This window comes from Urocitellus parryii, chromosome 11, assembly GCF_045843805.1.
Source record: "Urocitellus parryii isolate mUroPar1 chromosome 11, mUroPar1.hap1, whole genome shotgun sequence".
Taxonomy (NCBI): Eukaryota; Metazoa; Chordata; class Mammalia; order Rodentia; family Sciuridae; genus Urocitellus; species Urocitellus parryii.
The window spans coordinates 15,716,815-15,733,347 of NC_135541.1; the positions used below are offsets into that span (position 1 = coordinate 15,716,815).

The window sequence follows — 16,533 nt, forward strand, 5'->3', positions numbered from 1 at the left end:
TAAAAATAAGTAAAATAAAGGTATTGTGTCCAACTACAACTAAAAAAATTTAAAAAACAAAAACAAATAAACAAAAACCCAAATTTGAGTAAATTGAGGAGAGATGGAAGGTAAGGAAGTGGAACAACAAAACAGCAATCTTCAAGTCTTACTGTGAACATGTGCTGAAAGTTGGGAAGATAACAGGAAAAACTGAGGTCTCAGAATTATAAAAAAAAGTTACATTAAAGCAAAGTTGGAGTAATTCATAAATGTGTTAAAAGAAGAATTAATGGGGGCTGGGATGTGGCTCAAGTGGTAGTGCACTCGCCTAGCGAGCATGAGGCACTGGGTTCGATTCTCAGCACCATATAAAAATAAAATAAAGATAGTGTGTCCACATAAAACTAAAAAATAAATATTAAAAAAAAAAAGAATTCCTGAAGACCAAGATGATGAGATTCATTGCATAAGAGAGTTGGGACCTGCACGTGACATTATTTGTGGAGAACAAAGACATTCATTCCTTTTTTTTTTTTTTTTTTTTTTTTAGAGCATTATGGTATTGGGGTTTGGCTCAGTGGCAAAGCGCTTGCCTTGCACATGTGAGGCACTGGGTTCAATCCTCAGCACCACATAAAAATAAATAAACAAAATAAAGATATTGTGTCCCTCTATAACTTAAAAAAAATAAAAAACTTACATTTTAATTAAAAAATTATTAAGAATTTCAAGGTTGCAATAGAAGAACATTAAGCCTTCTATGTGGGATGGGGATATAGCGCAGTTGGTGCAGTGCTTGCCTCGCATGCACAAGGCCCTGGGTTCAATCCTTAGCAACACACACCACCACCACCACCACCACCACCACCCAAAAAAAAACCAAAACAAAACAAAACAAAAAACCTTCTAAGCCTGGGATCCTGTACAATGCCCATGAAGGGTGATGATAATGATGAAAACAGGTTGTTTCTTACACAACTGCTTTCTTTCTGGGTCTCAATTGCCTCACGTAGAATTGGAAAAAATGACAAAAGACATCCTCAATCCCATTGTTGTACAAGTTCTGGGAGATCACAAGTAAGGCGGAGAAACAAACCTTGTCCCTTTTTAACTTCCATCACCATTCACTACATTTGAGCCCAGGGTTTTCTAGAAGGCTCCAAAGCATCCGGTGACCATAGCAACTCAAACCAAACTCCCGGGCCCTCGGCTCCGCCCACCGCTCCAGGGACGCACTCGTTGATTGGCTCAGCACGTCGACCAATGGTCGGCCAAGCGGGCTGTCTGCCGCGCGGTCAATGGCCGCGGACCGGGAGGAAGGCGGGAAGAGAGGGAGAAGGCGGTCCTGGACGGCGGGACGCGTGCGTGTTTCCGGCTCCTCTGCGGAAGGGGGACTAGTGGAGCCGTTGGGCCCGACGCGACTCGAAGGAGCGGGGAGAGTGCGGGACGCTAGTGCGGAGCTTGGAGTGTGGGTCAGGGCCGGCGCAATGGGCGGGGAGCAGGAGGAGGAGCGGTTCGACGGCATGTTGCTGGCCATGGCGCAGCAGCACGAGGGCGGCGTGCAGGAGGTAACGGCCCGCGCGGCGTGGGCCCGCCTGGCCCAGCGGCCCTAGCCACGCTCCCCCTGCCCTTCTCTGCCTGTGCGAGCCGAGATCGACCCCTGGGTCTCGTGGGCCCTTGGGATCTCCCGCACATTCTCGCCGTGCACCAGCTTCCGGTCCGGCCATCTCGCCGGGGGCTCACCCCTCTGGTATCAGTCCTGGCCTCTGGGCCTCTGGCGCTCTTCAATAGTTATATTTTAGAAATTCTGGCGTCCTCGAACTCGCCCCTGGATTTCCTCTAAAGCCGTAGGATCCGTCCCTGGGTACTATCCACGCTTCTTGCCCAGTTTCTTCCTTGATGGCTGGAGCCGATGAGCATCCTTTGAACTATCTCAGACATTGTAATTTTGCATCTACCCAGACTTGGAGCCAGCTTACCGTAGTGGGCGGGAGAACAGAGTGATGTTAGCACGTGGCCTTTTTAGGCTTTCTGGGGGATAGGAAACGTGTATTCGCAGTTAGTTTCCACCCCCTATCAACTGGAGACCTTTGCATTTGCCAGTCCTCAGTTTCCTTATCTGTGGGCTGGAACCGCGAATCCCTGTTTTCTTAAACTGGAAGAAAGTCGTGTTTTGAAGTGAAGGATAGTGAATTCTCAGTAACAGGGCTTCTTTTCTTCATTCAACAAACGTTTTTTTTTTTTTTTTTTTTAAATTTTTAATATTTATTTTTTAGTTCTCGGCGGACACAACATCTTTGTTGGTATGTGGTGCTGAGGATCGAACCCGGGCCGCACGCATGCCAGGCGAGCGCGCTACCGCTGAGCCACATCCCCAGTCCCTCAACAAACGTTTGTCATGAGTGCTTAATGTGTGCTGGACATTTCCGTGACTGGATCCTAGAGACAGGAGTGGAAACCTTTCCTTGCCATCACAGAACTGGCAAAGAGCATTTTAAACACATAATTCCTATTGAGTGACCAGACCGGTAACATATAGTGTATGAATGATAAGCATCAACTAGCACAGATTCTTTTTTTTTTTTTTTTTAGTGCTGGGGATCAAACCTAGGGACTTGTGTATGTTAGGGCAACCACACAACCCCTGGACTACACATTCAATCCTGTACTTGGGGGTTTTTGAACAGAAATAGGTAGGAAAGCCTGTTGATATCAGGGCAGAACTCTCGGTTCTGAAATGCAGCTGAGGGCCAGAGAGCGACAGGGATTTGTCTTATGATCATCTGCCAGTCTCTTGACTTGGGCAGGACCAGGCTCCTTAGGCCAGTGTACTTTCCACACTCCCTTGCTGTTTTTGTGGCTCACTGAAGACAGGTTTTCTCTGAGCTTTCCATTCCCCTTAAGTTCCTGTGGTAACCATGTATTTAAGGAGGAAGGTTTTGTTTTTGTTTTGTGGTGCTAGGGATTTAAACCAGGGCTTCACATGTACTTGGCACATACATGCTGTACCTCTGGGCTGCATTTCCATCCGTTTTAAAAAGTTAAAAAATTTTATTTGGTGCTGGGGATTGAACAACCCAGAGGTGCTTTGTCACTGAACTACATCCCCAGTTCTTTTTTTGTTATTGTTTTTTAATTTTGAAATAGGGTCCCACTAAATTGCTGAAGGTCTCACCAAAGTTGCTAAAACCGGCCTCGAACTTGAGATGGTCCCTTTTTATTTTGGGGATAGGGTCTCACTGAGTTGCTCAGGCCATCCTGGAACTTGGAATCCTCCTGCCTCAGCCTCCCGAGCCCCTGAGATTATAGGCATGTGCCACCATTCTCAGGGTGGGCAGGGGAAGGTCTAATTTGCAAGTGTGAAAAGTCTCCGTGGTGCATGCTTGTAATCTCAGGAGACTGAAGCAGGATTGGGAGTTCAAAGCCAGCCTCAGCAATTTAGTGAGGCCCTAAGCAACTCAATGAGACTGTTTCTAAATAAAATACAAAAAAGGGCTGGACATGGCTCAGTGGTCAAGTGTCCTTGGGTTCAATTCCCAGTACCAAAAAAAAGAAAAGTCTACTTGTTTCCATTTTCCTAAGTTTTTGACACAAAATTGATTTTTTAAAAATCATTATTTCTTTACAAAATGGATTTGGGAGTGAATGAAATGAAAAAGTGTTTAAAAGCAGGAATTGGAACTGTTAGATTCTAGCATCAGATTTAGAGCCACTTGAGAAATGCGGTGTGGCACACCTGTAATCCTAGTGGCTCTGGAGGTTGAGGCAAAAGGATCTCAAATTCAAAGTCAGATTCAGCAATTTAGTGAGGCCTAAGCAATTTAGTAAGATCTAATCTCGGGCTGGGGATGTGGCTCAAGCATGCTTGTGGCCCGGGTTCGATCCTCAGCACCACATACAAACAAAGATGTTGTGTCTGCCGAAAACTAAAAAATAAATATTAAAAAAATTATCTCTCTCTCTCTCTCTCTCTCTTAAAAAAAAAAAGATCTAATCTCAAAATAAAAAAATAAAAAGGATTTGGGATGTGGCTCAGCAGTTAAGTGCTGGCGGGTTCAATCCCCCGTACCAAAGAAAAAAAGAAGGGGGAGTTTCCTGCATGCTAGGCAAGCACTCTACCGCTGGGCTGCATATCCAGTCATTTTTAAATTTTTACTTGAGACAGGGTCTCCTTACATTGTTGAGACTAACTTGTAGTCCCTCCTCCTCTCAGCCTCCCTGGGATTACAGTTTGATGCATAAATCCATCTCTTAATCACTTGGTTATTTGGTACTCCAACCGGAGATAGTTTATCTTAACCTTTGAAGTGGCTTCATTTGCTCCCCTCCTTCTGACTCTGTCCTAGTTACTTAGTAGAGTCTTGATGGATTTTTTTTAATACTTTCTGGAGACAAAATCTGGGCCCAGGCATTTCAGGCCTGGATGTAGAAGAACAGTGTTCCATAGGCTCAGGCTGCTTCTAGCACTACAAGGAAAGTGAGGTGGGCACACAGATATAAATAAATGAGAACTCCGTCTTTCAAGTGATTTATATAAGGTTAGGGTAGGCTTCCTGGTGCAAATGGCTAAGGGGCTTATTGGGAAGATGTCTCAATCCGGAGATGCGGTGAAATAGTCAACCAAGTTCCCTCCTAGAGTAAGGAAGTGGCTTTGTGTAGTTGAGGGCTCTGATCCCCCATAGCTCTAAGTCTTCTTCCTCTGTCTTTCAGCTTGTGAACACCTTCTTCAGCTTCCTTCGACGCAAAACAGACTTTTTCATTGGAGGAGAAGAGGGGATGGCAGAGAAGGTGAGTACTGGGGACTCCTATCCCTTGGGCAAGTCTTTCTCATCAGAAGAAAAGCTGAGCTGATCTGATCTCCTTTTGGCACGATAGGAACTTTTAGTGGAACCAAATGCCAGTGATAGGCAGAAGGGAAGAAGGTTGACAGTAAAGCCCCTTACTGGTGCTTTATCCATTTATTTCCCATAATTTTTTTTTTTTTTTTAATTCAGTGGTGGGAATTGAACCCAGGGTCTTGCTCATACTAGGAAGTGCTTTACTATTAAGTTACATTCCTATCCTTCTCTGATTTTTTTTTTTTGTACTAGAGATTAAACCCAGAGGGGTTTAATCACTAACCACTGAGTTGCATCCCCAAGGCCCCCCCCCTTCCTTTTTAAAAGCTGTAGATGGACATAATACCTTTATTTTATTTACTTTTATGTGGTGCTGAGGACTGAACCTGGTGCCCCACACGCACATGACCCCAACCCCCAGCCCCTGCCCTTTGCTTTTCTATTTTGAGAGAGAGGATCTCTCTACATTGCTGAGGCTGGCTTTTTTTTTTTTTTTTTTTTGGTACTGGTGATTAACTCGGGGGAACTTGGTCACTGAGTCACCTCCCCAGCCCTGATTTGTATTTGATTTAGAGACAGGGTCTCACTGAATTGCTTAGGGCCTTGCTATTGCTGAGGCTGACTTTGAACTTGAGATACTCTGGCCTTAGCTTCCTAAGTCACTGGGATTATAGGCTTGTGCCACCGCTCCCTGCTGTTCAATGACTATTTATTAAATTCTTAATACTTTGTTCATGTTCAGTTCTAAGGTAAACCCTTCAGGATTACAACGTGCATATAGTCATGGTCTTGGTTTTTATGGATCTCGTAGGTGTAGCCAAAAAAAATTGCTGAGAAAAAGTGGTGGGTGGAGGACAGTTGCTCTGGAGACACAAAACAAGGGCTAACCTAGGGGCTTGGGAAAGGTTTCCTGAGGAAGTGATATTGGACATGTGAAGGTTGAGTTGGAGGGAGCTGGAAGAAGAGGGGTGAATTTTTTTTTCAAGGGGTGAACTCAATAACATTGAGGAATGGTGTTTCAGAACTGCCATGGGATGATGGTAGCTACTGGATAATAAATGTCTACTAGTCCCTTAGAGGTTTTCACAGCCTTATCTAGGCTGTCTTCCCTTGGGATCACTCTTTCCCAGGAGATTGGTGAGACTCTTAGGTAGAAACCTGTCTAGCATTGCCACTTGGTCATCATTTATAGCACAGTAGCTCTTCTGTTGACTACATACTATGCATAGAGCCACTGGATGCATCATTTCCAAGTGCAGAGGTTAAGAGCATGGGCTCTGGAGTTGGACAGATGTGTCTGTGGATCTTGCTCCCCCAATCCCTTCCACTTTACAACTGTGTGACCTTGTGACCACTAAGTTTCTGAGCCTAATTTTTCCTGCTTATGAGAGAGGCTAATCTTTACATCAGAGGACTGTTTGAAGGATTAAAAAAAGTAATAATTGATGAAGTGACAGGCATATGAGAATACAGCCTATAATTTTTGTGAACTCCTTGGGGCCATATCTGTTTGGGATTTGGAATTCTTTGGGTTTTAGAAAGGCAAGATTTTTGCATATACTGTGCATATTGCATATAGTGTACCCTGATCCAGGGGTCAGAAATAGCATCCTGTAAGCAAACGCATTAATATTTCTGCAGAGAAATCATATCAATCTTCATACCAAATGTGAGTAATCAATATTATAAATATCTACATACCACAAAAAATATAAAATGCTTTTAGTTTTTAATAACTTCTGGGGCTAGGAATTATGAATAAGGAATTGAGACCTCAGTAAAGTCACGGTGATCAAATCAATGTAGTATTGTCTGAAAGGAGAAATGGACCAGTGAAGCAAAATAGAGAATCCAGAAATGAAGTCTAGTACCAGGGTTTGAACCCAGGGATGCTTAACCACTAAGCCTCACCCCCACAGGGCCCTGCTTTTTAATATTTTATTTAAAGACAGGGTCTTGCTAAGTTGCTGAGGCTGGTTTTAACCTTGTGATCCTCCTGCCTTAGCCTCTTGAGCCACTGGGATTACTGGCATGTGCTACCATGCCTGGTGTTAGGGGCTTTCATGGAAATTTCATTACATAGGCATGATTGATTAGATCATTGGCCATTAAGCAGTCAGTTCAATCTCCACATCCCCTCTCCATGTTGGGAAGTGGATCTGTGAGATCCAATCTTCTGATCCTGGGTGGTCTTACTGGCAACTAGTCTTTATCCTGAAGCTATATGTGTAGAGTCCTAACAAGAATGGCCTCATTAGAACAAAAGAGGCTCCTTTTACTTAGGAAGTTCAAAGGATTTAGGAGCTCTGTGTCAGAAACCTGGGGTATGGACCAAATACTGCCTGTGCTTCTGATTGTCTCTTGTGTCCCTGTGGTGTTTGTTTATGCTTCTTTGTCCTTTGGAGTTCCTGTATGTTGGTAGGTGTATTTCAAGGTTTGATTTGCTCAAGGTGAGTGTTTTTGTTTTTCCTCTCCTGGTTTATAGATGGTCATGTGTACTCCATGAGGAGCACATGATGTTTGGTTGTTTCTTTCTCCCTCTCTGTTTCTCTGTGGTACTGGGATTGAACCCAGTGTTTGGCCCTCTTAGGCCAGCACTTACCACTGACCCCAGCCTGATCTCCTTTGGTTGTTTTCTTTTTGTGATGTTAACAATCACTAATCATTCCTAAATCTATTTCATTCCTCAAGGTTTGCAAAATGCTGATAGTTACATTCTTACTTCCTTGGTAAAACTTTCCTCACCAACCATTTGGTTACCTGAGACCTGTCTTGAACTCATAGACAGCACACACAGGAAAAGCTCTTTCCTCACAGCTTTTGGGATAATTACTTGGTTCCCAATCCAAAAGTGACCAGTGAGGTGGGTTCCCCCTCATTTTTGTTATAAATTAATGAACTTGAGTAAACTGTGTTTCGGGCACTTGGAATTGTTTTTACTGAGTTAAGCCAAGAGGGAAATCTATGTCAAAGGACACGGGCTAGTTTGGCTCCTGATAATAATGTTGAGACTCTCGTCAGCTCCAGTGCTAAGCCCTCCCTTGTGCATGCCCATATAGTAGTCTGTTTATTTGTTATGCCATACCATACTTCCCAAATCCTTTGTCCTACTTTAATGTGAGTCTCCTTTCTCTCTGTCTGTCTGTCTGTCCTTGGCTCTCAGTAGAGGATATGCGGGGGTTCTTTGTGTCATTGTTCTTTAAATTTCCTGTGTTTTTACAGGTATAGTTCCCAATGGATTAGCATTTTAGCAAGAACTGTTTCATAAAATTCTTCCCTCAGAAAAGTGTTTGAGGTATTTTGGGTGCTACAAAGCGAAATCAGGCTAGGGTGGTGTTTCTAAGGGCCATATGTCAGAGACCTAGATGGTTAAATTCAAGGAGGAAAAGTGCTGATGGAGGGGTTGAGGTGGAGTTCTGTGGTGCCCTCAGGAAGAGAGAGGGCACTTAGTTGGTGAGAATCAGGAAAGGTTTGGGGGAGGATGCAGCACTTTAGTGGCCTGAAAGCTGAAGTGGGATTGGGATGGCTGAGGAGCAGGACAATGTCCCAGGTGCAGGAGGCACCGTGACAAGATGCACAGTAGGAAACTTGTGGTAGGGAAAAAATTCTAGAGGGAAATTCTTAATCCACCAAGAGAGGACATACCTATGACTTGCACAAACTGGGTCTGATCTGAGGAGGAAGAGGAACTCCCAGGAGGTCAAGGTCAACAAAGAGCAGACCAAAGGACCTGAGCAGAGAGGGGTCTAGGGCTGCACTGTGGGCCGTGGGGGAGCTGGGGTAGTTCTGCACCAGAGCTGTTTCTGCTTTTGTTGGAAGTCCAGACAGGGAGAGTGATAAGGCCCAGCCTGAGGTGGCCAGGATGGCAGAATGTTGAGTCTGGTAAGATTGGTACCAGGTGGATACTCACAGACTGAGACTGTGTCCTCAGGCACCTGGATGGGTGGTAATTCTGCTCTTCAAGGTGGGAGCTTTAGGGGAGGAGAAAGTTGCCAAGGACACTGACTTGTGGGTGAAGGTGCAGAGACTCCAGGTTGGCTCTGGGCATCACAGCAGTGGCCCCCAATGATGTTCTGGTAGTTGCAGTGCTGGGGACTTTTGGATCTGTGCCTTAGGTGAGGATCTGCCTCCTTTCACTGCCTTCCCAGGCATCCCCCAGCTGTCACCTTTTGGTCCTTCTCCAGGAGCCCGTTTTGGGCTATTGGGTGAAAGGCAGAGGTGAGTGTACTGTTCCAGCTCTTTGGCTGTGGTGTAGGGGAAGGGTGGGGTGGGGCTGGGCTAGGGGACAGGAGAATTGCTCAGGTGGGAAGGAATTCAGTAGGGTTGTTGTTGAGAATTCCCACCAGAGTCAGCACTATTGTCTACTCTTTGAATGTGTCCTCTCCCTCAACTGTGTTGGGGTACCCTCTTTCTAGGGTGGTGGAGTTCAGGACCTCATGCCTTTGGGTTCAGTTTAAATGACTTTGCAGTCTGCCCTGGCCAGACTACACTCTACTCTCCCTCACTCAGCCCAGCCAGGGAAAGCCTGTGCTCACATGTGCCCACCCAGCAGGCCCAGCCCCCTCAGACCCTTCCCCACCCTGCTGGACTGTTTTTTCTAGAGGTATGTCTAGTGACTGAAGCCTGACTCCATGATAGCCTCTTGGTTGGCACCTCTGTGGAGGCTGCCATACTGCCAAGGATGTCCTTTTGGTAGGAGGAGGGGTCAGAGGCCACTGTGATTGTCCTTGACTCTTCATCTCTGCCCTCACTTAACCTCCAGGAGCTAGAAAGGTATAAGACAAATGGGATGTGACATGATTCATAGAACTAGGAGAGGGGAGGGCCCTGTTCACGCCTCCCCTTGGCTGCAGATTGGTGAATGGCTTGAGTTCAAGGTCCCCCTGATTAGGGACTTGGGCAAGGCCCTGTGGTTGAACAGTCTGCTGTGTCACTGCCTCATGACCTGTTGTTCTTCTTGACAACAGAATGGCCCTCAGGTGGCTCATTTCTCACCCCTCCCCCATACTTTTATTAACTCATGTGCTTTGTGGGGGCTTTTGGTGGCCTTCACCATTTCAGAGAATGGCATTCCTATGGTGTGGCATGTGGGCTGCATTTGGGTGTAGCCTGAGGAATGGATGCAGATGGATGAGAATCCATTGGCATTTGACAGAACCCCAGGTCTGGTAGCCTGTGAGTGACTTCTGTGATCCTGAGCCTTTGCAGATCCTTTTCTCCACCTGCTCCGATTCAGAGGTGTTTAGAAGATGGTTTTTATACCACTGATCACTTGGTGGGTATTCTGTGAGGCCTCCAGGTATAGGTGTTCGTATGTGTGCCATGTATTGGTGGTCACAGGGTTGGTAATGTGGCACCTGCTGAAGGACTGGAGGTAAAAGTCAAAGAGACATTTGAAGTGGTCTTGGAGAGTGAGTAGGAGCTTGCTGGGTAACCTGGGAGTGGGGATGAAGATGTTCTAGGCAAAAAATAGCACATGCCAAGGCTGCTTTTAGAGAGGCACAGAGAGATAACCTCAGGGTGACAGTCCGGGCCTGAGATTTAGCATTACTAACGGGTTCCAGGTGATCCTGGGACTGTCAGTCAGGGGGGCCCCACTGGGAGCTGCTGGCCTGCCACTGTTTTTCTATTGTGTCGAAGTTGCTTCTCCCAATTCCCCCTAGTTTATGTACACACAAGCCCAGCTGGTCAAGGTTGTGGGAAGCCAACACATAATGTATGACTTGATGTACCCAAGCAAGGGACTGATTGTACCCAGCTCTTGATGAGTGCTTTCATATTCAGTCTTTCTGGTAGATAAGGAACCTGAGGCTTAGAAAGAGTCAAAGTTGTTCACTTGTGAAGCCTCACAGCCAGATAGTGACAGGTGACAAGAGGGGTAGCACTTCAGTGTGGCAGGGAGGTCAGCTAGCAGGTTGTGGAATGGAAGCATCCTGGGAACGCTTAATGGGAGAGGAAGGGATTGAAATTGATTGCTTGCTGGCTAGGGAGAGGGAGACCAGCCTCTTGCCTAGGAAACTTCTGGCTTCTGCTAATATGGCCATTCTGGTGTAGTGCTGCCTGAGTGGGGCTTTGCTTCAGGGGACAGGACACACACAGGTAAAAGAAGTAGAGGATCAACTGCCCCTTAAAGGGGCTGGCTAATGCTTGATTCTGCTTGTAACAGCTTTACTTTTTTTTTTTTTTTTTCTTTCATGTGGTGCTGGAGATCAAACCCAGGACCTTCAAGCATGCTAGGCAAGTGCTGTACTGCTAAGCTACGCCCCTGGCTCCAGCCTTTTTTTTTTTTTTTTTTTTTTGGTACCAGGGATTTAACCCACGTGCACTTAACCACTGAGTTGTACCCATAGCCCTATTTTATTTTGATTTTTTAAAAAAATATTTATTTTATTAGGTGTAGATGGACACAACACAATGCCTTTATTTTTATGTGGTGCTGAGGATCGAACCCGGGTCACGACCATGCTAGGCAAGTGTTCTACCGCTGAGCCACAATCCCAGCCCCCTATTTTATTTTGATACAGGGCCTCACAGAATTGCTTAGGGCCATGCTGGGTTGCTGAGGCTGGCCTTGAATTTGTGATTCTGGTCTCAGTCTCCCAAGTTCCTTGGATTACGGGCATACACCACTGTGCCAGGCTGAAGGTATTCTCATTATTACTCTGCGGATAAGTGTACTATCTCCGCTTTACAGGCAAGGAAACAAGTTCTGAGTACAGTGCTTTGCCCAGTGCCCAGCAGGTAGAGATGAACTTGGACTTCAGGTCTTGGGACACTGTCCCCTATTCTAATGCCTTACTGTCTTCTCTGCATTTTCCAGCTTATCACACAGACCTTTAACCACCACAACCAGCTGGCACAGAAGGCCCGGCGGGAGAAGCGAGCACGGCAGGAGACTGAGCGGCGGGAGAAGGCAGAAAGGGCGGCCAGGTTGGCCAAGGAAGCCAAAGCAGAGACCCCCGGGCCACAGATCAAGGAGCTGACTGACGAGGAGGCAGAGAGGCTGCAGCTAGAGATTGACCAGGTTAGGGTGGGCTTCCCTTTTTATCCCCCCTAGATTTCCATTGGCACTGGAAAGTGGGGACTGTGTTGCCAACTGCTGTACCCTTTGCCACAGAAAAAGGATGCAGAGAATCATGAGGCCCAGCTCAAGAATGGCAGCCTTGGCTCACCAGGGAAGCAGGTGAGATGGATTGTTGACACTTGGGACTAGTTAGAGACTTGAGAACTAGCCTTTCTCTAGTCCTCTGGAATGCCCTCCTTTACCATCCTCTGACCCCTAGCTTTAGGGATCCTCTGCATATTTCAAGATCTGATTCACATAGAACACTTGGATATCGGTTAAAAAACAAAACAGCTCCCACTAGCCTTAGACCTTACGTAGAAAGCCTAATATCCTGAGAGGGCAGTGCCTATATAGGGCACCATCCAAAGTAGACTGGGGTCTGTGGGTACAGCCATGTCCTTTGTCACATGGTATAATAGTTTTGAGTTCCTCTTAGAGATCAGAACTAGTTTTACCTCTGGTTCCTGGTGGATTAGGGTATTGGGTCTATCTGCCCCTGCATGAAGTGGGCAGGGGCCAAGTCTGTTTTGTGGCTATATGCCCAGTGCCAGCTGTGGGCCTGGCCCAGTGGAGTTTGGTCTTTGTCTGAGCACCTCCGATTGTGAGCAGGAAGCTGAGGAGGAGGAGGAAGAAGAGGACGAGAAGGACAAAGGGAAACTGAAGCCCAACCTGGGCAATGGGGCTGACCTGCCCAACTACCGCTGGACCCAGACCCTGTCAGAGCTGGATGTGAGTGACTGGAGCCAGGGGTGGAGGTCAGGGAACCAACCTGGGGTCTTGGTGGCCCCTGGGGACCCCTCCTGACTGTCTGTGTCCATGCAGTTGGCAGTGCCCTTTCGTGTCAATTTCCGGCTGAAGGGGAAGGACGTGGTGGTGGATATCCAGCGGCGGCACCTCAGGGTGGGGCTCAAGGGGCAACCAGCAGTCATTGATGGGGAACTCTACAACGAAGTGAAGGTGGAGGAGAGCTCCTGGCTCATTGAGGATGGCAAGGTGGTGACAGTGCATTTGGAGAAGGTGCGTGAGGTCTGGTTTCCTAGCACAGGTGCTGACAAAGAGGGGTAGGGACCTGTTGATCCACTTGGGCCATACTAGGGGACTTTGGAATCAGGAAAGAGCTGTGATTGAGAGTCAGAATTGAACCCTGTTTGGTGCCAAGTCTCTGCCTTTCCATCAAGTTTGCACATGCTTTCAGTTCTGCACATACTTGAACCCCTACTCTGTGCATGTGCTTGCTGTTCTAAGGACTGGAGAGAAGAGTGAGCAAAATGTAGAAAAGTCTACCCTCAGGAAACCGACCTTCTCTACCTCACTGCCTTTCCAGAGCTGAGACACAGCAGTAAATAAAAGGGGTCTCTATCAAGGGACATATTTTTTTGCAGTACTGGGGTTTGAACCCAGGGCTTTGCATATGCCAGACAATCGAGTACCACTAAGCTATACTTCCAGCCCTTTTTAACTTGAGACAGCATTTCACCGAGTTGCCTAGGCTGGCCTTGAAGTGCCATCCTACTGCCTCAACCTCCCAGTTAGCTGGGATTAATACCCATGTCACCAAGAAGCCTGGTTTCACTCTTTAGCTTCTTTCCCTCCACCATTCATGACTGTCTCCCTCCATACTTTCTTTTATTTTTTGGTTCAGGGAATGAACCCAGGGGTGCTTAACTACTGAGCTACATCTGCAGCCCTTTTTATTTTTAATTTTGAGACAGAAAGTAGCATAGGGCCTCAGAGGCTGGCTTTAAACTTGTGACCCTCCTGCCTCAGCCTCCTGAGCCATTGGGATTACAGGTATTTGCCATAGCATCCAGCTTTTTCTTTCCTTTATGATGCTGTTTGTCACTGTTGGCCTCTGCGTCTGTCTCCCCCAGCTGCTAGGAAAGCAGAGGTCTGGCTTATCTATATTTCTGGTCCCAGCACAGGCTTGTGCGAGTCTCAGGTACAGGATGTGGATGGGAGGAAATTTGGTTCTGAAATGGTTGAAGGGTGATTGCTGAGGCAGAGTGAAGGTCCCCGGCTTGCTACCACTGGGTGTCCTTTTCTTTACAGATTAATAAGATGGAATGGTGGAGCCGTTTGGTGTCCAGTGATCCTGAGATCAATACCAAGAAGATTAACCCTGAGAACTCCAAGGTGAGCCCTGGCTGGTTGGAAGAACTTGGGCAGGGAGGTGAGGGACCTTAGTCTTAGACATTGACCTTCACTGTCCTTGCCTGCCTGCAGCTATCAGACCTGGACAGTGAGACACGCAGCATGGTGGAAAAAATGATGTATGACCAGAGGCAGAAGTCCATGGGGCTGCCCACATCGGATGAGCAAAAGAAACAGGAGATTCTAAAGAAGTGAGCAACTCAGATGGGGACTTGGGTAGGGTGGGTACCTGAAGCTCAGACCTGGGTGACAGTAGTGAGTGGGGTCACCCAGCAGGACTTAGGGGTTGCCCTGCCCCCTTCCAGCATGAGCCAGCCAAGTTTATGGTTTTATGACCTTGACTTACCTACCCTTATCAGTTGCTGAGGTCACTCTTAGGGCAAGGCTGACTCAGTAGGAAGCAAGGGGTTACAGGCAGTTGTTGCCACCTACAGGAAAAGTGTGTCCAGTGTTGGCACCTGTTTCCAGCCACAGGGCCTCCAGTGGGCCTCAGACACCTGGGACCCCACCCCTTCCCAGCCTGACTCCAGGTTTCCTAGGGTTCTAAAGAGGTTAGACCTGACTTCTAAACTGGGAGACCAAACTGGCTTAGGAGGACTGCCTGTTTGACCTTCTCCTTCCACTTCTCCAGGTTCATGGATCAGCATCCAGAGATGGATTTCTCCAAGGCCAAATTCAACTAGCTCCTGTGTTTGCCTCCCTGAACTCTTGGGGTTGAGCCCCCAGCCATCCAGCTTCTTTCCCATCCTTCCCTGGGACCAGGGAGCCTCAGGGCTGGGGCAGGCATAGGACTGGCCCAGGCACACAGGTCTGGGGCGTCATGGGAGAAGGGCTGGGGCCTTGGGGGTCTTGCCCTCCCCAGTTGGCCTACTGTTACACATTAAACCTCTTCACCCAGCTCCACCTGTGTCCTTTCCTCCTTCTGGCCTTCCCCTGGGGCAGGCCTCTTTTGGCTGCTGCTAGGAGATAGGGTTTTGGCTTTTAGCCCAGATTCTGCCATGTGACCTAGGGCAAGTCCTTGCCCCTCATGGGGCCTCAATTTCTCCTCCTCTCTTGGAGGATTAGGACAAGGTTTTTAGTCTGTATGGCTCCAAGCAAAGGAGAGATTTTCTGGCTACAGAGAGCAGGACGTACGTCAGATTCTCAAAGGAGCCCATGAACCAGCAAAGATTAAGGCCAGCTGGACTTAATTGATTTTATTTTCATCTCTGAGAGTCCCTCCACCACCCCAGCCCTGAATCAAGTATTTTTCCAACTCTGGACTGTTTCCCAGGGCAAAAGAGCAACAAGGCCTTGGTGACACCGCCTAGCTCAGGTGAGGGAGATGGGATCACCCATGCCTTAAGTTTGTTCTGTGTAGTACAGGGACCTGCCCTAAAGTATAGGGTAAAGTCTGGTAAGGCCTTACTGTTTTTGTCTCTCATCTGGACATGTGCAGTTTTTAAGGCCTCAGAGCCAGCCCCTAGGCGTAACAGAGCTGAGGACATGTTACCTCTGTCCAGCCCCAGGACCTTTAGCTGGCCCTGCCCTGCTTCTGCCAGAGGGTAGAGGTCATTTCAGGCACCATAGAGGTTACTGCAGCACTTACCTTTGTCTCTTTCCCAAATTTGATAAATCCTGTTTTGGGGGAATGCAGATGATAGTTCACAAGGCTGTTTACTAGAAAAAGGTGCTTTACGGCTGAGGCTGGAGTGGAGGGACTGGTGTCACTCTCCTACTCTGGTGCTCTGCAGTTGGTTGGATGGAAATCAAACCCAGGGAGGACCTGACTACTAGACAAATGCTGCCACTGAGCTACACACACCCCAGCCTGGTTTTATTCTCAGGCCTTGACCTAGATGGGACAACAGAGCCTAAGGAAAGGGCCCAGTTAGATTGCAGGAGCTACAACTGGGCCCCGTGGTCATAGCCCTAGGGGAGTATCCTGTGTATCTAATAGGAAACTGGACAAACAAGTAGTTTGTCTAGTCACTTTCCAAAGGGTGCCCATGGGGACATAAAAAGGACTGCAGATAAAGGGGTAGGAATGGAAGACCATGGACATCTTCCAGCTTGTTTATTAGTTGAAGATGGGTTGGTGGACCTGCCCCAGTCTCTGCTGAAAGGATCTTATTAGACATGCCTGTTTGAGGAGCAGTGAAGGATAGGCTGGATGCTGGTGCCCAAGCAAGGGGAGCCTTCTACTGTCCCAAGGTTAGCTTCCAGGTCCAGAGCCGCAGTTACCACCTCTGTGACCCACTAATTCCTTGACTTTTCAGCCCCAGGTTCCCTTATACTCTGGGGTTGCAAGAAAGGCCAAGGTAACTGAAAACCACTGTGCTGTTAGCATAGGGAAGAGGTGGAGGGGAGCAGCAGGGTTAAGCTGGGTGGGGGCTGCTGACAAATGATCAGGGATTTGGGGGGACTGGGATGGCTGACAGGCCACCCTGCAGGCAGTGGACAAGGGGAGCAGCAATGGTGCCAACAAGCACCCCTAGAACTGAGAAGTCCAAAAGC

General features: G+C 47.5%; 1 protein-coding gene across 1 annotated transcript; it reads left to right on the forward strand.

The window, feature by feature from the left end:
- The first annotated feature begins 1,361 nt into the window (after positions 1–1,361).
- Nudc (nuclear distribution C, dynein complex regulator) lies at positions 1,362–14,935 on the forward strand. Its single transcript, XM_026391680.2, has 9 exons — positions 1,362–1,550; positions 4,693–4,770; positions 11,641–11,844; positions 11,938–12,003; positions 12,496–12,615; positions 12,709–12,903; positions 13,936–14,019; positions 14,110–14,228; positions 14,669–14,935. The coding sequence occupies exons 1-9, from the start codon at positions 1,470–1,472 to the stop codon at positions 14,718–14,720; spliced, it is 999 nt and encodes a 332-aa protein (XP_026247465.1). The 5' UTR covers positions 1,362–1,469; the 3' UTR covers positions 14,721–14,935.
- Positions 14,936–16,533: the final 1,598 nt, after the last annotated feature.

Excerpts from the sequence above, each read along its gene's own strand:
- Nudc (XM_026391680.2), top strand. The coding sequence starts at position 1,470 with ATGGGCGGGGAGCAGGAGGAGGAGCGGTTCGACGGCATGTTGCTGGCC. Across the intron at positions 12,904-13,935 it reads TGACAGTGCATTTGGAGAAG|ATTAATAAGATGGAATGGTG; the intron begins GTGCGTGAGGTC and ends TTTTCTTTACAG. Across the intron at positions 14,020-14,109 it reads TTAACCCTGAGAACTCCAAG|CTATCAGACCTGGACAGTGA; the intron begins GTGAGCCCTGGC and ends GCCTGCCTGCAG.